This window comes from Xiphophorus hellerii, chromosome 1, assembly GCF_003331165.1.
Source record: "Xiphophorus hellerii strain 12219 chromosome 1, Xiphophorus_hellerii-4.1, whole genome shotgun sequence".
Classification (NCBI taxonomy): Eukaryota; Metazoa; Chordata; class Actinopteri; order Cyprinodontiformes; family Poeciliidae; genus Xiphophorus; species Xiphophorus hellerii.
The window spans coordinates 5,796,593-5,823,496 of record NC_045672.1 but is presented as its reverse complement, the minus strand read 5'-3'; the positions used below and the strand labels follow the sequence as shown (position 1 = coordinate 5,823,496).

General features: G+C 40.9%; 4 protein-coding genes across 16 annotated transcripts in view; 2 read left to right on the top strand and 2 right to left on the bottom strand.

Annotated features, from left to right (window-relative positions):
• Positions 1-3,659, bottom strand: part of LOC116721181 (tumor necrosis factor receptor superfamily member 5-like) — a 59,935-nt gene extending 56,276 nt beyond the window's left edge. Inside the window, exons 1-2 of one of the 7 annotated variants that reach the window (XM_032564780.1) lie at positions 3,440-3,659; positions 2,279-2,406 (exon numbers count right to left, since the gene is read on the bottom strand). In XM_032564780.1, the coding sequence (XP_032420671.1) occupies positions 2,279-2,311 (33 nt within the window). In that variant the 5' untranslated portion in view covers positions 2,312-2,406; positions 3,440-3,659. The remainder of the gene's footprint in view (positions 1-2,278; positions 2,407-3,439) is intronic. The other 6 variants (XM_032564761.1, XM_032564771.1, XM_032564744.1 and 3 more) reach the window with 6 other exon arrangements.
• A 983-nt stretch (positions 3,660-4,642) lies between these two features.
• las1l (LAS1 like ribosome biogenesis factor) lies at positions 4,643-7,988 on the top strand. Its single transcript, XM_032564217.1, has one exon. The coding sequence runs from the start codon at positions 4,824-4,826 to the stop codon at positions 6,510-6,512; it is 1,689 nt and encodes a 562-aa protein (XP_032420108.1). The 5' UTR covers positions 4,643-4,823; the 3' UTR covers positions 6,513-7,988.
• A 1,145-nt stretch (positions 7,989-9,133) lies between these two features.
• On the top strand, positions 9,134-14,519 carry crebzf (CREB/ATF bZIP transcription factor). Of its 3 annotated transcripts, none has more exons than XM_032564241.1 (4): positions 9,134-9,314; positions 10,136-11,201; positions 11,579-12,502; positions 12,996-14,519. In XM_032564241.1, exon 2 carries the CDS (start codon positions 10,181-10,183, stop codon positions 10,949-10,951), a length of 771 nt encoding a protein of 256 aa, XP_032420132.1. In that variant the 5' UTR covers positions 9,134-9,314; positions 10,136-10,180; the 3' UTR covers positions 10,952-11,201; positions 11,579-12,502; positions 12,996-14,519. The 3 variants fall into 3 exon arrangements, with proteins under 3 accessions (XP_032420132.1, XP_032420123.1, XP_032420116.1); XM_032564232.1 differs by having other exon boundaries at positions 11,579-12,242; positions 12,322-14,514; XM_032564225.1 differs by having other exon boundaries at positions 11,579-14,514.
• Positions 14,520-15,877: 1,358 nt separating this feature from the next.
• Positions 15,878-26,904, bottom strand: part of atp2b3b (ATPase plasma membrane Ca2+ transporting 3b) — a 68,607-nt gene continuing 57,580 nt past the window's right edge. For 3 of the 5 annotated variants that reach the window (XM_032564178.1, XM_032564207.1, XM_032564183.1), the window contains one exon: positions 15,878-20,446. In XM_032564178.1, coding sequence (XP_032420069.1) covers positions 19,970-20,446 — 477 coding nt within the window. In that variant the 3' untranslated portion in view covers positions 15,878-19,969. The remainder of the gene's footprint in view (positions 20,447-26,904) is intronic. The other 2 variants (XM_032564191.1, XM_032564199.1) reach the window with 1 other exon arrangement.

Sequence of the window (26,904 nt, the reverse complement as noted above, 5' to 3'; positions counted from 1 at the left end):
AATCTATACAATTCAATTACAGATATCCAAATTTGATTACATACTTCTGCTTTTGCTTTTCTGTGAAACCTAAATGTTTCAGGTCATAAAATACAATTTACATATCAGAAAAGCATAACCCAAGTATATACAAAAGTTTTTTTATTTTTAAAGATAATTTTATTTATCATGAAAATACCAAACCTACAGTCTGAGTTGAAACAGAAAATCCCTTCATTAGAACCTCTCTGACAACATGAAGTAACTAAAAGATCTCAAAATGCAACACTTAACATGCTGAGCTAAAGTGATTTAAAAGGAGAAACAAATTCACTGACATCCATCAGACTGGAAAACGTTCCATCACAAAGGCTGGGATGACAGAGAACCTCAGAGAGAACCGTGATCCACAGATGGAGAACTTATGAACTCATTTAGACTCATTTTTCATTGTAAGTTAATATTTATTGTGACTTAGTGGTTTTTGTTTTTGTTGTTTTTCTGTCTCTCTACATGCTGCCAATCTTGGCCAGGTCTTTATTTTACAAAAGATCTTTTGACCTCAGTGGGATAAAAAATGGCTAAATGAAGTTCTAATTATTATATTATTTTTATTTTTTATGGAACAGTGAAGATTATTCCAACGATACAAAGTCCACCAAAATGACTCCAAGAGGAATCAACAATCTGTCCAGACAAACTTGTTGATTTAGGTTCACTTAAGAAGCAGAAGAACATTTAAACGTCTGAAGGCCTCATTGCCTCAGTTAAGGTCAGAGGTCATGGATAGACAATAAGAAAGAGAGAATGAATAAAGTGGCCTTTATAAGAGAGATTCAATTTCAGAACCACTGCTGACCCAAAACAACATAAAGGTCCATTTCACATCAACTAAAAAAAAACTCCTGATAACTCTCTTGACATTTAGGGAGATATGTTTTTATTGTTCATGACTATATCCCAGTTAAACAAAGCAGCATTCTACTGCTTATTGTTTATTTGTTGTTATTTGTTGCCCAGGTGTGTCTGCTCTCTTTCTTTCTAATAAACACTCATCCACCTCTGATCTGCAGGACTACAAGCACTGGTCTCTGATCAAATTCATCAGACCTTCCTCCAGATCTATCAAACGAACCAGGACACCTGCACCACTGGCCTGGTGCTGTTCATCAGCCGATGGCCAAGGAAAGGATGAGGGAAGCGTGGAGGCGTCAGGGAATCAGAACCTACAGTGTTGTGAAAGCGTTTGCCCCTCTCCAGGTTTCCTCTCGTTTTACATGTTTGCCTCACTTCAGTGTTTCAGAACATCAAGTCCATTTAAATATTTGTCAAAGACAGCACAAGTAAAAACACAAAATGCAGGTTTAAATGACGGTGTTCATCATTAAGGGAGAAACAATTCAAACCTAGAGATTGCCACAAAGCCTAATAACTGTTTGGGTCACTCTTAGCAGCAGCAACTGCAGTCCAGCATTAAGGACAACATGCAGAGATCCTGCATGTTAGGTCATAAAAACACACTACCACCACGTTTTACTGTTGGTGTGATCTTTTTCTGTAATGCAGTTACGCTAACACCAAGTACAGTGGGACACACACCTTCCAAACAGTTCACAGAACGTTTTCCTAAAAGTCTGGAGGATCATCAGGGTGAGTTGTGAAAAAACTGAGATGAGAATTAATGTTCTTTCTCATGTGTTCCTGAATTTCTTTGGAACTCAGCATGATGTCTTGCTTTTGAGGGTCTTTCGGCGTTCTTCACCATGTCGGACAGGCAAAACACCAGATGGAGGCAAAGCTAAACTAAGCAAAAAAGGTCATGCAATGCTCTCTACTGGTCAACAGGCTGTGCACTCTTACAAAGAATAATATGCTTCAGCCTTGGCACTTTTTAGCACAATCTGGTGTGAGATCTCAAAGCTGATGGAGTACAATTCTTGAAACAAAATATACTAAAATCAAAGTACACAATTAAAAAAATAGATACTTTGAAGAGTACAAATACACCAACAATCAGTACATGTAATATGTTTCCACCTCTGAAAGTAAAACCCTCTGGCAACATTCTGGCATATTTTAAACATTTTAAAATATGCCTGTTGTGTGTAACAAACACAGGAATTAGTTTTCAAGACATGTCAAACTTAAAAAGAAACCGTAAAACCATGGATCTGATTCTGAAGACAGAGTTCAAATCATTTATAAAATTACCATTTTGTAAAACAAAACAACAAAAAAACCCCAACAAAAAACACTTTCCTAATAAAAATATCCATTGCTTTGTCATAAATAAATTTACCAGCAGCATAGATGTTGTTGCCCAAGATGTCATTGTCAAAGGCAGGATGAGGATGAAACTTGTCTAGAACAGAAAACATCTCATAGAGGATGAACCAAATTGTGACTCTTAATGCTGAAGGTCAACGTCTGTAAAACAAGAAACACAAACACATTGTTAACCTGTAGAAACTCTGGGAACTGCAGCATGAAGCAGGGCTGCAGAATGTTAGGAAATCATGCAGCATGTGATGCTGTTGTTGAATGTTGAGGTGATAATATGACTTGTGATAAATAAATGGCTAAACATTAGTGATTTCTTTCTTCTACAGTTTTTGCAAACAAACACATTGAGAAAATAAATTAAAGTTGTAAATCTGCTGTAGTTGTAATCTCTCAATGACTTTGTCATCTTAAAGCCTGGAAAATATTTTCTACTGTATTAAACAAAAATATCACTGGTCTATAGAAAAACAAATTTAATACCTTTTGTATATTGTGAAATTTCCAGTATCAGCAACAGTAATATTTTTCTGGTTACAAATTATTTTATTCCTGTTTATTACTTTTTGTTTGATGTCATCTGTTGATTTTATTGTGCTGCGAACAAGATGTTTATTTTTTATTATTATATTTATTCAAATATTGTATGAAACTAGTTTGAAATTAGATTTGTAGTTTATACTTTAAATTAGGCGCGCGACCCAACGCGGCGTCGCGCGCTCTGACGCGGATTGGAAAGTCCCCGTGTTCACGCGCTCAACGCGAACTCTTAAGATAAAACCTTGATATCTCTCATCAATAAACAACAAAAGCAACATATTAACTTAAGCAAATAAACTGACAGGTTTCATGTCTAAATCTGTTTTACTGATGTGATAAAAGCGATTTGTTTGTTACTCTTTCATTTCACCCATAAATTAACATAAGACGAGACAGTTTGTTGCCAAACAAAGATAAACAGTTTTAATAAAACTCTAACCAGTAGCAACACTAGTTTTCATAACTTTGTTTCAAACTAATCCCTGAACTACAGAACAGAACTCCTCTCCATCAAAGTTCATATTTTCAGTCTTCCGTGTTTCTCCACCCAGTTCTTCTAACAAAGGAAAACTACCGGCGTTTATGGACCTTCATTAAAAACACAGAGGCATAAAATGAGCAGCTAACAATGTAATTTTACCTGAAGTCTTACATCGCGATGAAGTTAGTTTTCAGGTGAATGTTTATCATCGTCAGACATTCACTTTATGATTTCCTTTGGTCAGCAACGTCCTAAGATCCGTGGTTTTTTTGCTTTTCGTTGTTTTTCAGGTTTGCGATACCAGACAGGAAGCTCTGCACATTCCTCGAGTTATGCGCACACCCGTGCAAACTGAAAATGATCGTCCTCCTTTCTGCAAATATGATTGTGCTGAACATGAATCTGAAAGGTTTAATTTTCCCCTTTTCTGCAACAAAGTAAAATCAACAACACTGTTAGGAAACAGAGACGGACAAACTGGTGACACAGGAACTGTTTGATATTTATACGAGATAAATCAAAGTCTTTTATAATCTTTTCTATCTCCCAGCCAAAAGAATTTAAATAATCTTTTCCCCTTTCCCAACTAGGTTTTAAAATTTCTTGACATGGATGAGTTTCATTATGGCTACCAGACTCTCTGTCATCTTTCACATGTTTTTCCTTACCTCTTCCTCTACCTACAGGAGTCCATTCGACAAAATCATCATCAATCATCATCATCATCATCATCATCATCATCATCATCATCATCATCATCATCATCATCATCATCATCATCATCATCATCATCACCATCTACCTTTTTTGTCATCCCAATCCAGTAGCTCCAGTTTATGCCAACCGCCAAAAAAACCAGTTTGTCGGGCAGGCTCATTGTGTCGCGTCAAACTTTTCCAAAAAAAAAAAATGTTGATTGATGCAAGAGGTAACTTTGTATCCTGTACAAGAGTTCAGCTGCAGAAATGTGTCTAGCAGGAGCTTCACGGCCACGAGAGTTTTCAGCAGGACGGAGCTCAGATCATGGCAGCGCAGTTACTGCAGTAAAGGCAGTTCCGTTGTACAAGAGCAAAAACATGGCCTGTGGCAGGCGGTTTCAGCATAAAATTGATTTACGTCACTTTTTTATTTATTTATTTATTTTTACATTTTTATTGAATATTTATTATGGAAGCACGTTTACGCCACTCTGAATAAAATGATCTTCTTATAGGAATATTGGGAAATGAAGGAAAGCTAGCGGATATTTCCCTAATCTGCTTTCCTTACAGATTAATTTAAAAAAAACAAACCATTTAATAGACGTGAAGTAGTGTCGCTACACACTCTTGTACAGTAGGTGGCGGTATGCACCTCAAAGACGCTTGCTAGCCGCCATAATAGAAAAGAAGAAGAAGAAGAAGAATAGCAACGAAGAAGAAGAAGAATAGGGCCGTCAACCTTTTCATGCCTCGTTTCTCTACCCTCCGTGTTTTTTGCTCCAGTGTATCGGAGGTATCGGTGTTGAGTTGAACTCTTTCCGTGGTTCTTCAGCGCCTCCGCCATGAAGAAAAGCAGCTCGGGGAAGATGCGCCATGTGGTGGCCTGGGTCAACAAGGCAGAGTGGGACCAGGTCCTGGACCACCTCTACTCCAAGGATCCCGCCCTGCAGAGGTTCGCACTGCAGAGGGTCTCAGCGTGGAGGGGCCGGTATGCCCACAACACGCCCGTGGCTGTGGACTGCACGGCCGACCTGGTGCGGGGCCAGGTCCTGGACCGGTCCGGACAGCTGAGCGGAGACGACCTGGTCCTGCTGTACGGGGCGGCCCTGGTCCGGTTTGTGAATCTGATCACCGAGAGGCAGCAGGGGAGGAAAGCCCGGCCACTGAGGCGGCTGGCCGGGAAGCTCAACATCCCGGAGTGGGTGGTGGACCTGCGGCACGACTTCACCCATAAGAAGCTGCCCACGCTGAAGTGGTGCCGGAAGGGATGCAAGGTGGTGCTGGAGTGGCTCCAGCAGGAGTACTGGTCCAGGCAGCTGGGAGGGGGCGCAGGCGAGGACTGGGAGTCAGACTCTGATGGAGAGGAGGAGGATGGTGAGCTGAAGCAGCAGGAGGGCAATCTGCTGAGCAGGCAGGAGATGGAGGCCTACAAGGCCGCCCGGGACCTCCTGATCTCCTATGAGAGAGAGCGGTACCGGAGTCTGGACGGGCCTCAGGAGGACCAGGGCCTGGCTCCCCTTGCAGACATGAGCTGGCTGCTGGGGGAGATCAAGCAGTTGTCTTTGGACTCCAGCGATCTGCTGGTCGATGTGTTGTTGGAGGACGGGTTTCTGGTACCGACAGCCGAGCAGCTGGAAACGTTGGGCTGTGACCCATTTGAGACCTCTGGCTCCTCTGAACCGAGAGTCCCTCAGCCCTTCCTGCAGTTCTGGCTGCCCCTGCTGAAGATGCTCAACTCGCCCTCGTTCATCCACCTGCTCCTGGAGAAGCTGTTCGTGGAGCTGAAGGTGGCGGCCACCGAGCAGACGGACCTCAGGGTGTTCTACCTCTCCGCCTGGGCCTCGGAGGTCCTCCTGTGCAACAGCAACAAGTTCGAGTTCCGCTTCGAACGGAAGACGCAGAAGAAGGCCCGGATGAAGGACAGGATCTTCATGAACCGCCTCCAGCTGCGGTGGCAGCAGCTGCTGTCGGCCTGCCTGGACGCTCCCTGCGGCTCCACGCCTCACCTGCTGCAGCTCATCCTGGACGACATGGAGCACCCGCTGCCTCAGGACACCCAGCAGAAGCTGCTCCAGCTCTGCTCCATCTACACCCAGACCCCCGCCGTGGAGTTCAGCCTCCCCCGGGAGCAGAAGCATCAGCCGATCTACACCCTGGAGAGCCTGCACGAGAAGCGGCGGCAGCAGCTGAGGCGCAGCGGGGAGAGGAGCGAGTCGTCCGGCGACCTCCAGCGGATGGATGTCCTGGCCGAGAAAGCCAAGGTGCTCAGAGGTTCTCCGTGGCAGGTGTGCTCCGATAAGGTCTTATGGAAGGACTTTCCTCTCGGAAAGGTTCCTGGACAGTCGGACGACCCGTCGTCCCTCATGGTGGAGACCTACTCAGCAATGACAGTCTGTGAGCAGCCGGTGGAGATGGAGAGCAGCCGGGGACAGAACGCCCCGGGGGTCCCTGGACCCGCTAGGGCCGCAGAAGGTCTCATCTGGAACCAAAGTGATGTCAACAGACTGAAATGTGGACTCAAGCTGTTCTGAGTTGTGATAAATTGGCTGGGGAATCCACAAATACCAACTTGGTACGCAGAATGAAAGTATGTTGTCAGTTATCAGTTCAGTTCTTGAATAACTAACTGGATCTGAGTATAGAAAGCTGTTAAAGTGCCACCTTCTGTTTATGATTCACATCAAATATTCACCTTTTAATACGGTGGCATAGTTTTATTCACCACGAAAAGCCGCTGACTCTGTTCCACAATTATAAAATAACAATCTCTTGGTGTAAATGCTGCAACTGCACAGTCAAAAATGATTCATCAGTTAAGACAATGTTGCCAAATACACCGTATTAAACACAACACCGCTGCAACCCTGATGGGAAAACTCCTGATGCTTTTAATGATGCCAACAAACATTGAACATGTCCTTTAGTCTCTGGTTTGGACTATTGTAGATCTTGGAACTGTTGGGTCACTGTGATGATGACGTGGAAGCGACTTTGGTGGGGAACACAAGGTTTTATTTGTATTTTTTTCGTATTAACTTCTTTCACATGACGACTTAGGTAGAAACAAGTAGTGTCGTATAGTTCACTTTCTTTTGTACACTGTGGAATAAATGTTGTTTTTCTACAGAAAAAAATAATAATTTTGTGTCGCCAATAAAATAAGAATGGTGGTCGATCTGCTTCCTGGACAAACTTCTCAATATGGCGGTGGGACAAGACAAGAACAGAAAGGAGTTACATGAATATGTTACGAAAGAGAGGGATGGGATTAAAATTAAAACTGAACAGGTGGGTAAAAAAAAAAAAAATTAGTAAGCCAAAGAAGTATTAGTTTTAAAATAGGAACATGGTCCAGTTAGGTTATCACATGGAAAATGGAACTCCTCATAGCTGCATTTTTAGTCTGTTATTTACAGTCATATTTTAGTCATATGAACAACTCCATCACTTTCTTGATTATTCAGAGGTGATTGTTATTTGGATGGGGGAAGAATTGTAAAAGACATTACAGAATGTAGGATTCCTTATAAATATTCATCATCCAAAACAAAAGCTGTTGTACATAAGCTGTTAAGTCTCCAGATTAATAAAAAACACATATGGGAATGTAATGAACTAGAAAGAATGGATTGTTTTAAATATTTGGGGCTCTCGTTTGATAAAAGACACACATGCACCCTTACTGTCCTGTTTTGTCACAATGTGAAAATTCAGGTGTAACAGTAAATGTGAGCATGCAACAAAAACCCCACTAAAGTAAGGATAACACTGCAGAGGGGAACTTTACAAAATTAGCTGTGCAGCTCTTAAAAACAGGATTAAATATAGATGAAATAGAAGAATGTAATATTTTTAGATATAAAGATTCTAGAGGGCTAATGCAGTACAGATAATTTCAAAAACAATGCATGGATTGAAAAAGGACTTTCAGAGAACTGCAATCCTGCAGCTCTTATGATACAAGTGGCTGTTTTGGTTCACTTGACATATTAAATGATGAAATATTGTCCTGTTGTTCGTTTGTTTTGTTTCATTAGTTTTTTTCTCTGTGCCCTGATAAAAAATAAAAAAAACACTGGCTCTCCAGGTAAATTTGGTCTAGACCTACTACAGTGAAGATGAAGGGGACACAGTTTTTGTAAAAATGAAGAATGGAATAGGGATTAAAAATAATTTTGAGTGCATGTAAGTGACACCATGACAAGAAATTAATAAATGACAAGAGTTATGTCCAACAGTGTTTTGACCTTTAAGATCAATATGGACTTTTGTATCCATAAATTTAAATGTGATTTTATTAGATTTTAAAAGAAAAGAGGCAAACAACTGATATTTGCCAAGAGATTCTGAATCATATCAAGAATAAAAAAAGTAATCATTTGCAATTTTTTAAAATTTACACATATTTTATTTTTTTAAAAAAGATCAAAGTACAGACTAGTGTGCAGCAGTTGTGATTCCAGGATTTATTAGAACAACGAAAAGAATCTCAGCAATATCATCAGCCTTAAAATGGTGAAAAGTAAGTAAAAAAAAACATACTTTTCTGCAGTGAATAATTGTCAGTACATATTTAAAATATTACCAGACAACTGTTAACTACATTATTTAACTCATTTAAGATTATGTGTGCAAAATTAAATCATAGCAATTAAGTGGATTCCTGCACAGGAATAGTGAGAAAAGAAAGAGCAAAGGAAGCAACTGAGAAAAGATTTTTTTTAAAAAGAATAATTTAGCAATAAATTCAAGTCAGAAGAAACGCTTCTCTCAATTCAGTTTCATTTGAGTTTATTTATACAACGCCAATTCACAACAAATATAATATCAATGCACTTTACAAAAAAAGGAATTTAAGTAAGAATAAGAATTATGCAACTTGATTGGAAGCCTATGGGGGAGCATACTGTTAATTTTTTTGTAATCATAATGTTGAGGAAACTGTACAACGTGTTCATATGTAGGAAAATTTAAAAATAAAAGGACAATATTATTCAAGGACGTATTTGGGAACCGATTTTCAAAGATATGTTATTTCAATAAAATAACACTGAATTATTGAAAGAAAAGTTTTTCGAAAAATATTTACCTTGTAGAAATGTGTAGTAGAAGTGTAATGAACGTTTGACCCAGGAGATGGCGATAATGCAACAAATTGAATGCAAACTTCCGCAAAGAAGAAGAAGAAGAAGAAGTTGCTTCGGTACCTTGCTCTTCACAAGTTTTAGCTGTGTTCAATTTGAAGAAATAATATATATTTATAACGCTTTTGGCCGCCGACACAGTTTTACTACTTGCCTTTTGCACAGTTTTTGTGTTTTTGACTCGGGCTGGTAAGTATTTGTGCGAAGAAAATGCTGCGTCACATTAGCTCAGTTGGTTGTCCTGTGGCTAACCACAAAGGCTAACTCAGGCACAGTCAGGGAATTTCTCGTTCATAATAGGCTTTCATTAGACAGAGTTAGCATACTTTTGCTACTCTTAACTCGTCGTATACTGACTGTAGTATACCCAAACTAATGCTATAACACCGGTTTTTATCATTAGCTGTATGCTAAACAAAAGCGCGGGGAAGCTAGCGCGGCCTATATTAAGCTATAGAGGCTCTATAGCTTATCTTATCGACAATAAGGTTAATACTAAGCACATAATGTGTTCATTATTTGTTTTTGCTTTAAAAATAACCTACTTTAGAAGACAGTTCACGAATAAAATGTGACTTTGTGGCATGTTAGGGAAAGCTAACAGAATTCCCAACGTTGGTACGACGTCGAGGACATGCGTCACGTGTATCACGTGACAACGTGTTCGCGCTAACTGAAAGGATTAGGTTTCATTTCTTATATAAACCTGTCTAGAGCCCTTCATGCAGTTTACTGTCAACGTGTTTATCAAAAGCAATATTTCATTAAGGTGATTTTAAAGGCCTTACTTTAGATTATATGTACAAGAATTACTAACGTTTTAGTAGCAGTATGTAACTGAAAGGCAAACAATATGTAACTGTTTTTTTTTTTTTATCTAGTTAAACATTTATCTTGTTTTATTGAAAGACTTGGAGATGAAATAATTGACTGACTGAAAATTGTAATTCATATCTACTTTATCTGAGTTTATTTGCAAGATTTAATAATGCAGCTTTTTGTTTCCACAGAGCCTCTTTATTCAACGTCTTTGCGATCTCGTCTGGCACAACACGATGATCACAAGGAGAAGAAGCCGTGCCATGGAGGTGCCGTCGGTAGACGTTGAGGAGGTGGACGTAATGGAAAATGTTCACAATCTCCCCAGCCCTTCTGATCCGCTTGCTGCTGATGACACCGATCCTTCAGGAATCGAGCTAGACGACCTGTTCGAAGATTTGAAATGGACTCTAGAAAAAGATTCTTCCTCTCTACTCTTTGGCGTCGATCTTGCCGATCTAGAAGCACACAGCGACATAAACCAAAACTCGGGGTTTGACGCTTCGTCCCGCTCGTCTCCAGACATAACGTCTTCTGGCTCCAGGATGAAAAACCGACAAAACCAGTCGAACCACGTCATCAACAAAAACGCCATCGCTGCCAGATTGAACCGTCTCAAGAAGAAGGAGCACGTCAACACCCTGGAGAAGCAGGTTGGCGTTCTGTCAACGGAGAACGCCGTGCTCAAACAAGAGAACTGTCAGTTGACTAAACGGGTGGAAGAATTGGAGGATGAAACCAGGTATCTGAGAGCTGTGCTGGCCAATGAGAGCATGTTAGCCCAGCTCTTGTCCAGACTGAGCGGTGTGAATGGGATGAAATTATCTTCCTCGCTTTTCCAGGGGCCTCGCTCCAACGAGCACGATTATGCGTTGCCCAGGAAGCGGGTGAAGGTGGAGGAGAAGGAGACGTCTGGCGGCGTGTGCCTGCATGTAGACAAGAACCACGTCTCAGTGGAATTCTGCCCAAAGTGTGCAGAGAGCGCGAGCACGTCGCTCAAAATGTAGGGTCAAGTACTTCTGTTTTCTCATATTGAGACTAAACCGTATGTGACTCTGTACTGAACCTTATCAGGATGGATGAACACCGAGTTAATTAGAGCTGCCTAAGAACCGCAGAATGTGCATGTGATTTATGTTTTTGGTGGGATAAGTAAACGTTACTGCTAAACCTTGTTGACAGTTTCTTCTAGGTAATGGTTGCTCCGCCATGGGGGATGAGTGGCTTTCTGAACTCCTTTTCCTGCTTGACGCCCTGGTAAGGAATAGACAGAAACTTCTCACTGGCTTCAGCATTCAGCAGCAACATCAGTACTTTTTTCTTTTTATTTTAATATACCAAATGTTCACAATTAATGTATGTTGAGCACTTTGCTCAGTTTTGTTTTTGTTTTGTCATAAGAAATAATTTGATAACTAATTAGTGCTTGTTTGATAAGATGATGGTAAGGGTCCACAAAGAGTGATCTAAAATCTGCCAAACTGTAAAGTAATTGATCTTAAAAGGAAAAGAGAAAACAGAAAACACATCCTACCTATCGGACGAAAAAAAAATAAAAAAATCTCTTTGTGAACCGTTACCTGTTTACCGAAGAATACATGTATTTAGCGCCACCTTTTTTCTTTATGCTGAAGTTCTGCTGATGGGAGGTGACGAAGCTGGACACGCAGCTGCAACGTGGCCTGGTATTTTTTTAAAGGTAGTATCGGTAACAAATGGTACATGTAATCTAATTTTTACCCACATTCTGCATCACCTGTAGCTGTTGGTCGTATCAGCAAAGCTCCTTCAGCAGCCGGAGCAATTTGTATATTGTTTGTATATTGAAATGTACATTTAAAAAAAAAAACTGATCACAGTTAATTTTTTAAATCACATCTAATAAACTGTAAATGTTTAATTTTGAATATATTTTCTTTTGAAGTAAATGCTCTGAGAAATGTTGGACAAATAAATCCCATTCTCTGTGTGTGAAATACTAAATATCTGCTGAGTCTTGTTGTGTACTGTTGATATTAATGCATCTCTTTTTTCTTTCTAAACAGCAAGCTCTGCCGATAAAGGTCTTAACTTTTCCTGAACATTGGGTCAAGTCTGGTAATGGTTGTCAGAACAGATGACAGTCCCCATTGGATGGAATTATAAAGCATAGAAAGATTCATGTCATTTATCTGCCCAACTACAGTGCATCCAGAAGGTTTTCCCAGCACTTCACTTTTTCCACATTTTGTGTTCCAGCCTTATTAAAACAACCTTTCCTCAAAATTTGACACACAAACTCCCCATGAGGGCAGCAATGTGAGAAAAAGTTTGAGATTTTTGCTAAATTCTTAAAACTTGAAAACCAAGAAATCACATTTACATAAGTATTTTACAGTCTTCTTCCATTGGCTGACGATGGAGGCGGAGTTCATCGGTCCTTCAGAGCACCAGGAGTGTTTCTGGATCCTTCTTCAGATTTCTGCCTCAAGACCATCCTGTCTCTGAGGTCTACAGACGATTCCTTTGATTTCATGTTTGGTGTTTGCACTGTTCACCGTAGGACCAAATACAGACAGGTGTGTGCCTTTCCACATCAAGTCCAATCATCTGAATTTACCACAGGTGGACTCCTTTTAAGTTGTAGAAACATTTCATGGATGATCAGTAAAATCCCAAAAAGTTTTTCCATGTTGTCATAATTTGGTGTCTGTTTTTAGAATTTTGAGGGAAGATTAATTTAAAGGTAGCGTATAATGTAAAATACCTTTTTTTTTTTTTTTTTTTAGCTTTACATCATGTTATGTTATTCCCTCATCAAAGACACTCCTTGGAGTGTAGCTTTGAATTTGTCATACATGTTTGAGAAATTGTAAAATCTCCCCCAACATTTGGGTGTCCAGATTACGAGTTTTTGTAATCATCTTACATTCTCACTAATGAAGTCCAACCATTTCAGCTTGCTGAGAAAAAAAGGCATGATTTTGCTTCACTTGGTTCAGTCAGTTAACTTATTGTGGACATAATGGAATAATGAAATAAGTAAAAAAGGTGCTACATATTTCCATAAAGCTTCCACCTGACGGAGCACCCCTCACCTGCGGTTCCCCCACCTGGCTCCTTCTGACTAGCAGCAGCAGCTGTTGGCCAACACCTGCTGAGCTCACAAGAACTACTTAGTCCAACACTTTTAGGAGCGGTTGTACATGGCAGCATGGAGGAACAGTTTTGTGGTGATGTGCTGGAAAGAAGAGGAGCTTCTTAAAGAAACGGACCAATTTTAAAGTGTCAAATGTATTTAATGTTTCACATGTACAGCAGTTTTATAACTGAAGTTACAGTTATCAGTGCTGTTTTATAGCACAATGTGCTTGGAAACGACATAATGCCACCCTGGCAATGTGGAAAAAGTGAAGAACTGTAAATATTTCTGAATGTACTGTATTTTAGCTCATTCAGCTGTAAGTGCTTTAGTATTCATTTTGTTTCCTGGGAGAGTGGAACAGAAAAGTAATCAGTTACTGCCACCTATTGGTATATTGGTTACACTTCAGATGTTCCCTGTTGTGTTTAAAGCATTCAGTGGTTTAACAAATCCCCTGGTCTATGCTCCCACCTCAGTGACTGTTAATGCAAGGCAAGTACATGAGTTTTTGACATTCAGCAACATTGTACTTTACATTATGGAGGCATAAAACCTTATATTGTAGGAGTAAATAAATGAAAGTAATAAAAAGTTGTAATACAGACTAAAATTACAGATGATCCACTTTTTTATTAATCAAAACAGGTGGGGTTTTAGCCTTCATTTAGGGAACTCAGTGTTTCAGCATCTTTGCAGTTTTCTGGAACATTTCTAGATTAGAGCATAAAAACTGAATGCTGCTTCTCAGTGTTTTGTTCCCATTCTGGGAGGTAAAGACTGATTAGTTCACTTCCATTATGGGTGAGGATATTTTTATCAGGGTTTGGTGGAATTTAGCATATATTAAACTTAAGATGCTTTCATTTAGTCAGTTTAGTTAACGTCATTGTTCCAAACACTCTGGAGCAAGACTCAAATCATTTTACAGTCTCACTAATGAAGGCAAATCATTTCAGTTTACTGAGAAGAAAAACAGGATTTTTGCTTCACTTGGCTCCGTCAGTTAACCTATTGAGTAAAAAAATGGGCTTTTATTTTGTACTGAGTAATGTACTGCCCTCGATTGTTGTTGCTTGTTCAATGCTTCAGACACGTGAAGTATTGACAATTTGTATGGTATGTCCGTATTGTGAAACTGATTGAAGTCTTGTTTTTACACAGTGCAGGTACTGAATCTTAGCTCAGCATAATAAAGGTTGTCAGATGCGACTACATCTGCCAGACGTGTAGATGTAGTCGCAGGCGGACCGTGGTCTGACCAGGAGGCGGTCCTGGTCAGAATGGACAAGACCAGCATATGGCGCCTCTGGATGTGAGGTTTAAATAAGGCTTCTTTTCCATAGTGATTAGAACTTTGTCAAATTTGACAGTTTCTCAATGAGGAATGAGAACACATACATATTTTTTTTATTAACTCCTTCCAATGAAATAAAATCATTCTATGAATCACATTGAAGATTTACATATTCCTGTGGTTTTAACGTTATCAGATTTGGACATATCACACTTGTGTTTTAAATAATCAAACCTATTTTAATGTGATAACTTGAGTAAACACAAAATGTAGTGATCAAATTTGATTTATTGTAAAATGTTTTCCAAATTAACTTGGTCCTGTTTAAATTTATGACAGCAATTAGCCACATTTTTGATTCGACTTTAGTGCTTGACCTCTTGAATCACAAAGATAACTCATCTGACAACATGAAGGTGGTTAAAAATTTCCAAAAGCAACACATGAGCTAAAGAAATTATGCTCTGAATAAAGTTATAAACATATTTCTAAAGCTATCCACAAATGAAGAAAACATGGAACAGTGATAAACCTTTCCAGGAGCGGCCGGCCTACCAGAGCGCACAATCAACTAACAACTAAACCAATCACTGCAGGTCTCAGTTAAAGTCAGTTTTCATGACTCAGCAATAAGAAAGCGACTGAGCAAATATCTATGGAGACATTCAAAGCCAAGGCCACTGCTGACCAAACAGAATGACAAGGAACATCTCACCTCCAAAACACATCCCAACACTTTGGCTAAGTTGTCCATGGATTCATGAAGATTTTTACATCTAGAGTAAAACTTTAAGACATTCAGAAAGAAACGCCGTAAGAGTCAAACATGAGATCTTCAGGAACTTGTTTTCATTGCTTTTTGTCTGACCTCTTCCTGAAGTTGAATATCTGGCCATCAGTCTATGACCTTAAACTTAGCAGCCTGATGATCTAAAGCAAACAAGCGAGTTCACCTCGAAAAGGCTCAGAAAAAAGCTAATTGAAGATTTTGCAGATGTCTAGTTAAAGTTGGGACTCAAATCTTGCAAAATCCTATAAATTAGACGAACTGAAACAAGAACGCAGAGGAAAGACCCAAACTTTCTCCACAAAGACGTAAAAGATTCCCTGCCGCTTACCGCAAACACTTGATGGGAGTTTTTGCTGCAAAGTGGCAAAAGCTGTTATTCGGTTCAGGAGCAATACGTTTTCCACAATGAATCACATCATTTTGAATATACTCAAAAAATCATTTGACGGTGCTTTTTGTATTTACTCAGATTATCTTTGCCGGGTATTAACATTTGTTTGAATTTAAGAAACATTTACGTGAGACTTAGAAGCAAAATCAGAAGAAATCACTAAGGAAGCAATTCGTTTTTCACAGTGCTGCATCTTCCCAGGCTAACAAAACAATCTGAATCTTTACAGCAGGCGACCAAAAGCAAGAATATTATCTAAAAATATATTATTCAGGTGTTTTTGGTTCTGGGGAAGGAGTCACTGTGTTACCTGAACAAACAACACAAGACCAAACAGAGTTTGTCAAAGTTATTATTGTAGAATACTTTGATGGATTTTTTTTTTTCTTTCATACAGACAAAAGGTGTTGGACTTATTTCCCAGTAAATTCTCTTAGATTTCAATACAGATTTAGTCTACAGTATACAGGTGTGTTCTTTCTCATATATAGATATTTATTCGCTTAAATAACAGGCAGGTAACTCTTTAATATATTCAATAGTCTTTAGATTTTTTTTGTTTTGCTTTTGCTCTTGTTTTTATTTATTTTTTTGGTATATTTTTTTGCAACTTTTTTTTGCTCTTTAAATGTCATTTCAGCACAGTTAAGGCTGTGTTTTCTGTCTGCCGAACGGCACTGCCGTTGTGCAAGAAGTGTGTGTGTGTGTGTGTGTGTGAGGGGGGTGGGGGGGGGGTAACCGTTCTACACAGAATATTTACAGCAATATGTATAATGAATAATGTAAAACCTGAACTCTGACCCCCGCGTACCATGGCAGTAAGCACTGGTGGCAGATCTAAGAGAGCAGCCTAAACAATGCGAGGACGCAGTGCACTTCTGCAGACTCTAGCTCTGCATGGCGCCTCCTGTTCCTCTGCACGGACCCCCCCCGCCAAGTTTTTGTCAGATCCCTCAGGTCGTAATGAGGTGCATTTCTGTCTCCAGTTCTCTTATTTACAGAGTCGGTGTCTTAAAAGACCTGAAGTTCCTCTGCGCACTTCAGGGAGCTGTTCAGTGGACAGAAAACACAGCCCTCAGAATCTGCTCAGGAGAATGTGCAACTGTCTTTGTCCATCAGTGGGAGCACCGGTGGAGAAAAATTAATAATAATAATAATAATATAATACAAGCGCTTCCATGTTGTTGTTCCTCTCTTTACGAAAAAGCAATAGGATTTTGAGAAGAAAGAAACTTAACTTAAAAAAAAAAAAAAGTGTAACAGGAACATGGTACCTGTAAAACCAAAGATGTACATGTGCACATTTGGGCGATCTGTACAGTTGTGGTGCCGTCGTACACTTCATAATTTCAATAAATATACTCTTTTTCTTCTTCTTCTTCACATTGTGGTTTTCGCCTTCTGTGAAACTGTCTCACAACATCATGTAACGTGGCTGGATGGACGCGTGGATCCGACGGCCGAACGGAGAAGCCCGGAGCTGCACAGTCAAATTACACACACACACCCCCTCTGCACATTCTCCCCCCGTTCAATCGGCGCGCTGCACGTTTCCTACAACAAGCACTGATGTCGCTGTGCTCAGAGGTGCTGGAACAGATTAAACTCCAAATGGGATGTAAGGATGTGTGTGTGTGTGTGCGTGCGTGTGTGTGTGTTTGCGTGAGAGGTAAAGAGGAAGAAAGCAGATGTGGAGAGATAATAGCACACAGAAGTGACAAGTAGCCTAAATGATTTACCAACACATAGAGTGACATTAATGATACCAAATGCATGCTTCAAAACAGACTGACCAATACAGAGTCGCCCGCCCGCTGCTCCGGCGGGTCGGGCGATGATGATGAGGATGAGCATTCAAGAAGACAAAGAGTTCTTTACAGGTAAGGGTGTTTCATAGAGAGCTCTGCGAACATCCTGGAAACGCAACAGGCAGGACAGACGTGTGACTCGCTGTGTCTGAGTGTGCTGACATGGCAGTCTGTTGCATATTGTCTGCCTTGCTCTGGTGGAGGGATCAGTTCAGGAGGGGAGAGGGTTGGGGGGGGGTCAACGGAAGCGGGAAGCAAAGGGAGGAACGTTAGGGAATGCTTGCATTGTTTAGCCAAGTCCCGCTCCGAGAGGCAACTTGAACTAAGCTTTGTACTCATGGTGTGTGTGTGTGTGTGGGGAAGGGGAAGCGGGGTGACCTCAACATCTGGCATGGAATGCTGTTTGGAATGTTTAATGGGAATGTTAATTGGCGACGGTGCCACAGGCTCTGCACCGGTACCTTGCGTAGGTCTCTGTCTGATGATTGGCTGTCCAGCACGTTGAGCCCTTTTACACTGGACAGCTTTGACAGAGACGTGTCACAAAGGGAATATTTGGGAAAATAGTTTTGCTTTTATGCAAGAAGTTGGATAAAAGCATAGAGTTGGAAGTCTTTTCATTCAAGAGAGACAAAGCTAACCCGGCCACACTTTTCAGATGTTGTCTGGACACCAGCATCAGCTTAGAGAGTAAAGTGTGTGAGGAGTGTGTTGGGCTTCTTGGAATCCTCCGTAATGTCTGTATTTATAGCAGAAGGACCCTGTACACACAGAGACGAGTGCTGCATATTTTTGTAAGATTACAAAAATAAAAAAGAAAAAAGTGTGTGTCCACACCAATGGTGAAAAAAGTGGGTGTGCCAATATAAAGGCAGCAATGTTTTTCCTAGAGGAGAAAGCACTGGGGTGCAATTTCCCCCCCATTTAAACTGCATTGTTGTCTGATGACAGGGAGCTAAAGATAGAGAGGCAGAAAAGAAAGGTCTGCAGCAAAAACAAAAACGAAAGAAAGGGATGGCCCTTTCTTTCGTCATCCCTGCTGTCTGTCAACCGCTTTTCAAACTGGTTGACAGACAGCAGGTAAGTTATTTCAGTCTTTAAAGACAGGATGTACCTGTGCCCCTCGTTGCAGAGCCGCAGAAAATGATGGGAGATTCAACTAAAATCGTCTCTGTGTGGACGGCGCCTAAATATGACATTTCTTTTCAAGAGTTAACAATGTTGAACTTAACATTTTGACACACAAGCTCTCACTGGTTGGATCTGATTGAACCGAGCGAACTTTGAGCCTGCAGATAAAACCGGTAACTGACTTTGGATTTGGGCCCGATGTGCTCCGGGAGCTGAGGGAGAACTTGGACTTCCCTTCTGTGGAAAACAACTGGATCAAAGATCCGACAGATCAAATTAAACAGCGTGTCAGAGCGGGAGCGAAGTAGGTACAAGTGAGTCTTAAAGGGACGTCGCCTGTGCATCGTGCATGTTTAATGGCGTTTTAAAGGGTTAATGCTTCACTAGCGATCAGTTTCTTTCCTCAAAAAGGAAAAAAAGCCCTCTTACATATTTCCATCGCAAAAGTAGCGAGAGGGACGACACAAAATGAGCAAAGGAGGAACAGCAAGAGAGAAGATCATGGGATAAAACAGAAATATGTGGACATGGGAGGAGATCCTGTAGGAGGTATGAGTCATGGAGGAATCCCGATCACGATGGAGAGCAGGTCATGTGACGAACATGAACAGTTCAGTGTTGGGGGTTTGTGGGGTGGCCCTAACCTGCTTCCCAAACATTGAAATTACATGCTCACACCCTGTATGCGTATGTGATACCCCCACCTAGTTCTGCATTCAGTCAGTTTACTTATAGATTTAAGTAAATAGCTTTTTTTTCTTCGCAACTTTCTGTTCTTGTCAGGTTTTTTTCATAAGTAGAGAAAAGACGACACACGTACACAGACTGAAAAACAGAGGCGCGAACGAAATCTGTTAAGTAAGGAAACAAATGAACACCAGCATGGGGGAACTAAATGCAGGCGAGATGGAAGTGACTGAGGTCTAGGTAAAGCTTCAACAAAGCGCTTCACATATATCGCAAGCAGAGCAGTGACCTTAGAGTGGCTGTATCCAGAGAGGTGTGGGTGGGTGGGTGGTGGGTAAGTAGGTGGCAACGACACTAAGAATGAACACTGTTAGAATCAGAGTGAGTCAGCCCCCGAAGTCACATGACTGGTTGTGTAGAAGCTTTTATGGGTTTTTTTGTGGGTGTCCCACCTGCCCTCCCAACCCCAATGCCCCAGCAACACAACCACCTTCCCTCCCCATCCGAACCGTTGCTCAGGACGACACGGTGAGTGTGACAAGGCTGGGTGGGGCCCAGGGGTATCGAGGTGGAAAATCAAACTGAGAGCCGGAGAGAGGAAAAGGGAGGAAAAGTTGTTCTCAGAGAGCAGAAGTCTCCAGCCGTTCTCCACCCCCCGCCCCTCCGCCCGTCCTCTTTTCTGTGAGCTTGTTTTGAGGGCGACTGGATGAAAATGTCAGTGTGTTCTCAGCCCTCTCTCACGCTCAACCCTTTCGTCCCTCCCCTCATCTTAGTGGGGTTTGGGATTCCCTTTCTCCCAGTTATAAGGACGTCTCCACGCAGAAGAGATGTGCTGGGTGGGGGGCGGGGGCTTTCACGGGCCTGGGCCTGCCGCGATGGCTGTGGTGATGTTTGTGATGGTGACTCTGGCTGTCAGGGGAAACTTTGATGTTGTTCTTGTTGCTGACCGTGGAGCTGCTGCTGCTGCTGTTGTTGTTGTTGTTGCGGTTACACGGGGTCACTGGAAGGCTGTACTGGCGATAGGGTCGGGTCGGCCTGGTGCGGGCCGGGGGCTGGGCCGGGGGGGGCGGCGGCTTGCGGAGGGCCGGGTGCAGGTGCTGGTATCTGCTGAGCTCTGATTCGTCGTCCACGTCAGTGTCGTCGATCAGCGGGATGTTGTGGATGAGGTCGTTGATGAGGAACTCTGGGTGGGCCATGAAGTTGTGGATGGAGTTGCGGGATTCTGGTCTCTCCCGGCCCTCGTACAGCGAGCTACGGAATGCTTTCACCACTCGCATCTGCCAAGGCGAAGGAAGACGAGGGAGAGACCACAAGAGAGGACAAAGAAGGACAAAGTCAGAGATAAGAACTAGAGGAAGGCGGCAGGGGAAGACCCAGAGACAGACTTGTACCCTCCAGAGGACAGAAAGTGACAGACTGACAGATGGAAACTCAGGACCAGGTGGATAAAGTTTAGCATTGCTCAGAATAGGTTTTCTTATTTCTTCTGATTTTAAAATAGCCTCACAAGAGTTTCTGGAGCACATCGAATATCTTTTAGGAATTTGCCTTTTTTTAGCGAGTCCATGTCGTTGAAGTATGGTAGTCATATTTACATATAGCTTATGTAAATGAAAAGATTCCTATTTTCATCTGTAAACATCCACAAGTTACATTTTATTTATTGTTTTATAGCCATCAGATAAATGTCTACGAAGCTTTATCTGATAGCTATACATCAAAACCATCAATATGTTTTCATAGATTTTAATAACTTTGTGATTCCTTGATTATCTATTAGGTTTGATCAAATAAATTAATTGAAGTAGTACGCATAACATTTTTATTCAGCTTAATTCACAAATTATAGCAACATTTACCCACATGAGTGATAGTTAGAATAGTTAACATGACAATCAAAAACTAGAAATAATGCTAGCAAAGACTTAAAACTTATTCTCTGTGGCTCACAGGCAGTAAATACGATCTGACCTCACAATGAACAAGAAGTTAGCTTTTTCTCCACATATCTCATTATATTCCAAAGAGCAACATTATGATTATTGCAAACAAGTACCTGGTGCACAAGCTGAAGAATGGAGCTGAACAGCTAGCGCTAATGCTAATGAAATTTAGAAGGAACATCATGCTATGCTAGCTTTCTTTCCTTTATTTTTACTACTTATTTCTAATGTTAATGTATCAAAAGGCGTTTTTGGGTTATGTGAAACGTTCCTTTATTCTAGCCGATATACTAATACTAAGCTAAATAAAAGTCAGCTAAAATTATGTTTCCTTTTTGAAGTGTTTAAGTTCACAATACACATTTTCTTTAAACTTTATTTTCCAGTACTTCTCAGTTACATTTAATTTATTTCCAGTGTGTTTCCTTTTGTTTTCAGTCTTTATGATGTAGCTTGCTCCCAATAATCTTCAATCAAGGTTTGTAACTTTATAGACATTCCAGAAAACATATATGCTCATAAATAAAGACGTTTTTTGTGTGTCCATTCTCTCTTTTTGGAAGTAGTCTTATGATGGGAAAAAATATATTTTTTTAAGAAACACACAGAAACTAATCGCAATGTGAGGTTTTCAGTGTCCATATAAAGCAACTACAGTGTAAATGAGTGGGAATAAAATCATCATGATTCCATTTACCTGAGTTTTAAATGTTATTAATAAATGCAACATAAATAAACTGTGTGGGTTTATTAATTGTACAAGAGGACATGTCTCAATATGTGCATGTTAATAACTTTGACTTTGACAGCAGAGATACATTGCTGAATGCCAGCACAACATCCACCTGATCGTGTGTCCCAAAAGTGCCAAAAATAAAATGAATAAATAAACAAATGTATTTTAAAATTAGTTGGATGATGATAGGTTTGTCAGTTCTCACACGTCAATCAGACATCAAAAGACAAAACGACTCAGTTGCCACTACCACAAAAAACCACAGAAGCATCATACGCCCATGGATAATGTGTGGGTGTGTGTGTGTGTGTGTGTGTGTGTTGGGGTGGTAATACAGTCACACCACTGCATCATATGCATGCACAAAGAGATGGTTGTTAGGCACAGATGGAGAAAAGCAGGATGGTCAGTGTGTTAGTTTCATGTAGAGTAAAAAAAAAACAACAACAAAAAAAACAAAGCTAGCAAGAACCTATGGCAATTAACACACACACAGACACACACGCGCACATACATGGAGAGAACACAGAAAGACGCATGCAGCAGTAGTGAGTAACCAGAAGCTGAAGACGTCTCCGGATTGCAAAGCTCGGTGGCTGATGTCTGCATGCATCACGCAGTTGTCTGTCATGTAGGCTGTTTGTTAAAGAGAGTTGGTTCAAACACGCACAACACATGGAGAGCCAAACAGTGAGTCAGTCAGTTAGGCAGTCAGCATCTTTTCTTGCCCGCACGCACGCATGCACATGTGCAAACTGTTCTGCAGCCATGCAAGCGTCGAGAGCCAGAGGAGAGCAGAGTGACTTAAATGATGAGGATGATGCTGATGATAAGGTTGCTGCAGGACAATAAAAAAAAAAAAAAAAAATTAAAATATACTGCAAAACAGAAGAGTGACCATCACAGAGAATCAGCGGGTTAGAAGAGTGTGTGATTCGCTAGATCACTAGAAACAGAAGGAGATTGGTTCAAAGGCCGGAGTGCAGCTCGGGCGTCAGCCCCGTCGCATACAGAGAGGCAGCCAGGTCATGCTGAATCAGAGCCGTGTCACGAATGCTCTCTTCCACTCTCCTACACACACACACACGCACACACACAAACGCACACACCAGAGCGAGTTTCATGAGTATACTTTAAAGTACGTTATGCAGTTTATGGTGGCTGCGTGCAGGAACGTGTTCCTTTGCCATGGCAGTTGGTCCATGCAACCATCCCTCAAACCCAAACAGAGGAGAAGAAGCAGCATGAGCTCAAAAGAAATCAAGACAGGTCAGTGCAGATATACAGACAGACAGACAGACAGAGGCAGGCAGAACCCTACATAGAGACAGTTTGGCCAAATGAGCTCGAAAAAATGAAGCTTTATGTTGACCGCAACACTGACTGGAGTCCAAACGTGTGGTTATGAGAGGTGGATGGTTAGACGGCTCAATGGAGATCAGTGCTGCAGCTGACGTCTCTATATATGACTCTGGCTCATGTATACAGACAGACAGACAGACAGACAGACGGTCAAGCAGTAGGTTCAGTGCTTATCTGTTTTTCCAAAGAGCCTTTCAGACGGTAGAGAAACACCTCATGCAGACTGACGAGGGTTCCGAATGTTACTGCCTCACTTCTTCAGCGCTCGCGTGTTTTCATTTTGTCTTCATGGAAAGAGTAAACGTTCGAGTATATGACGCCCACAATGTGACCGGAGAGGTCAGAAGGTCAGGACACTGCTGGGTTACGTATTTTTCTCACACATCTCCGTTTCTTTTCTCTCTCTCTCTCTCTCTCTCTCTCTCTCTCCCTGTTGGCTCTTTCGGCGGCGCTTGATGGAAAAACAACGGTGGTCAAAGATCGAGGAGGAAACGGGTTCTGCAACATGAGAGGCTGCAAAACAACTGCAACACAAACACAGGGAGAAGCTTTGAGGTAGATGACTGGTTGATGGAGCAAGTTCCCCCACAGCGTCGCCTCGCTTCAGGATCTAATGACTGAGCTGCCATCCACCGAAACACCCTCGCTGACTCTCCTCATCCTCCCCAGCTGAAGGCGGACGCCAGTTCAGATCTGAACATCAAACTCATTCACCGTCTTTCCTGTCCAAAAACAATCTACAGCCTGCATTTGATTAGCAGCCTGAAATGATCAGTTCCAAAAATTCAAAAAGATCCCCGCAAAACTCCACCAGATGGAGACATGAAACGGTCGACCTTGTACGTCTACCTGCACTGAACGTCAACATCTTCCTCAAATGTCACCGACCTCTTCCTCTACCCACTGACATCTACAGAACCACAAAGACCGCAAAGCTAGGGATTTCATAACCACATGTTTTCTTGTTAAAAAGTAATGCATATGATATATGATTTAACAGAAATCAAAGGTGAATAGTTCTTTTTGAGTTTCCTCTTTTCTGGTCTTGCTGGGTTTTCCCTTGTGTTTATTTAGATTACTGTTGGTTTAGCTTCTGACCTGCTTTCTGATGACTTCCTCTACAGCACATAATGTCATTTACTGCCATCAGTGGCTCTCCTTATAGATTTGCTGATGCTTCTTGTCAGATGCTCATCCTTATCCATCCATCCATCCATCTACTGTCCATATCTGCTTGTCCTTTCAGGGTTGGGGGAGCTGGTGCCTCTCTCCAGTTGTCATTGAGCAAGAGGCAGGATAAACAAAGGACATTCATTTTATTAAACAGTTTCTTAGTTACATTACCTACAGTATATGTATTTTGTTCCTTATCTTTTCCAAAAAGAAAAAAAAAAAAAGAGGTAACTGATTAGACTACAGTAAATTTTTACTTATGGCATACTTAGTTTATAATATATAAGGGTTTTTAACTAGTCGAGATCCTGGTTTCTCTAGAATCATCAGATAACTGCTGACCTGTGAGGGTGTCAGAGCTGGACGTAAAACAAACCCTCACCACAGGCGAATCTTTTCAAACAACTTGTTTGGTGAAACCATCAATCTGAAGCAGTGAGTGAAAGGTCTGTTCTAAAGAATCACTTCCTGAAGCACAATAATAAATTTGACCTTGACACATATGACACACGGTGGGTATCAACTAGGTAGACTTTTGCGCTTTAGCGTTAGCTTCCGGTAAATACCATGTTGATGAAGAGCTTTAACCTCAGCCTTCACATTAGCTGGGACTAATGTTAGAGTTTGCACAACCAATTTTTTTAGGGCATCACTAAAGAGGGTGACTGCAAACAAAGTATCAAACTCTTTATCAATACATGTCATTAATATTTTTGAAAGTCATGTTCTGAAAGTTTAGCTTTCACAACAGCATAAAAGCTAATTCATGAAACGTTGTGCACCTCCTTCAGGTTTGACTGTCACAAAGAAAATATTTGACTCGGTACTCTACTACCTGTTCCTGTGAGGACCTGAAGATAAGCTAATGTTTACCGTGAAAAAAGCCTAAGTCATAGAAGATTCCCCACCATTTATTCATTACTAATTATAGTGCAGGGATACAGAGTGCGTCACACTCTCCAAGCCACTTAATACTGCGGCAACATTAAGAATGGCAGAAAATGAACTTGGCCTTTACATTTTCTTTAGCTGGACTCAAACATTATGTGTTTAAAGAGAATTACAATCAGCTCACAGAGCCAGAGAGGCTGAATTTATTTTCTTGTGTTAAATGGAAAGTGTAAAACATGTTGTACCTGTGATGTTATAAATCAATTCACACATTCACAGATTTTATCTCCTTATTTTTTCCTGCTATTTCATTGTGATTGGCTCTATGAAACCAGCTCCAACCAGTAAGCACCCATTCAGAGACAGAAACGCTGGGCTGACGTCCTAGGATGACTGTCAGCTTAGAAGCAACACTAACAACAGTCGCCATTTTTATGGCTTACTCAAATTACAGATTGAAACCCCAGGCAACTTGAAATAAATGACCACAATTTGCGGCATTTCAAAATTTGACCAAACATCAAAACCTGGAATATCAGGTAATGAACATCGCAAGCCCTGATAGTGACCAGAAGTTCGGAAACTCAAAACATGATCTTCTGATCAATTGGTGCAACATTAGGACTATCACAATAGCAAATTTTGCTAGACGATAAATTGTCCCAGACACTATTATGATAAACAATAATATTGTTGTTTTGAGATCGTTTCCAAGTAATATTGTGGAAATAGCATAGAAATGCAAGAACATTTCACCAAAGATCAATAAACTTCAAATTCGATTAACTTTTAACACTGGAACTGGAAGAGAAATAACCACAACAAAAAACAGAACAACAGAAACAACAAATAAAATGAATTATGAAGTTTCTGTAAACAAAACTGTCCTCCAGAAAAGGGATAGACTGAATTAGACTGAAGACTTTTGTCATCTAGTTTTTGGTAGAAAGAAAGAGAAAAACAATAAATCATGAAAATAGAAATGATTGAATTTGTTTCAATTTATAATGCGATTCATTGATTTATTGCTTATCGTGACAGATCTATTTAACATACTTAATACCAAAGTAGTCTCTTGGGCAACAACACTCTTCTTTGGGGTACTAAGTTTCAGACATCCATGATTTGGATGAATAACTGCCTTAGTAAAAGATAAGTGGACTTCTCTTGTTTCTTAAAGATATCTGACTTATTGTATATAAAAAGAAACCATTTCAGTTCTTAGCAAAGATTGGAAGTAACAGACTTGTAAGTTTTAGTCAGAACAAACCCACGAATGGAATCATGAAGGTCACCAATGGGACCATAAAAGTCACATGAGCCACTGGCCACACCTTAAATTTAGTTCACTGTTTGGGTTGTTGCCACTTGATGATTCAAACATGTCCTAAGCGGTGCCATGTGGGTATGCTGATCATATAGCCCAAGGTGTGAACTGCTGCTCTGGTTAAATGAAACCAGAAGCCACTTCTTCGGTTTAGTATTTGTTCTTTTTTGTTCAATGTTCAATCCTCAACACCTGTGTTCCACGTCCAAAATGTTTACATTACCATCTTAAACACAGTGACCCTGAGGTGTACCTGCACTGGTGACTTCTGAGCCAATGAGTTCATTCTTCGGTGTTGGACAA

Excerpts from the sequence above, each read along its gene's own strand:
- las1l (XM_032564217.1), top strand. The coding sequence starts at position 4,824 with ATGAAGAAAAGCAGCTCGGGGAAGATGCGCCATGTGGTGGCCTGGGTC.
- crebzf (XM_032564241.1), top strand. The coding sequence starts at position 10,181 with ATGATCACAAGGAGAAGAAGCCGTGCCATGGAGGTGCCGTCGGTAGAC.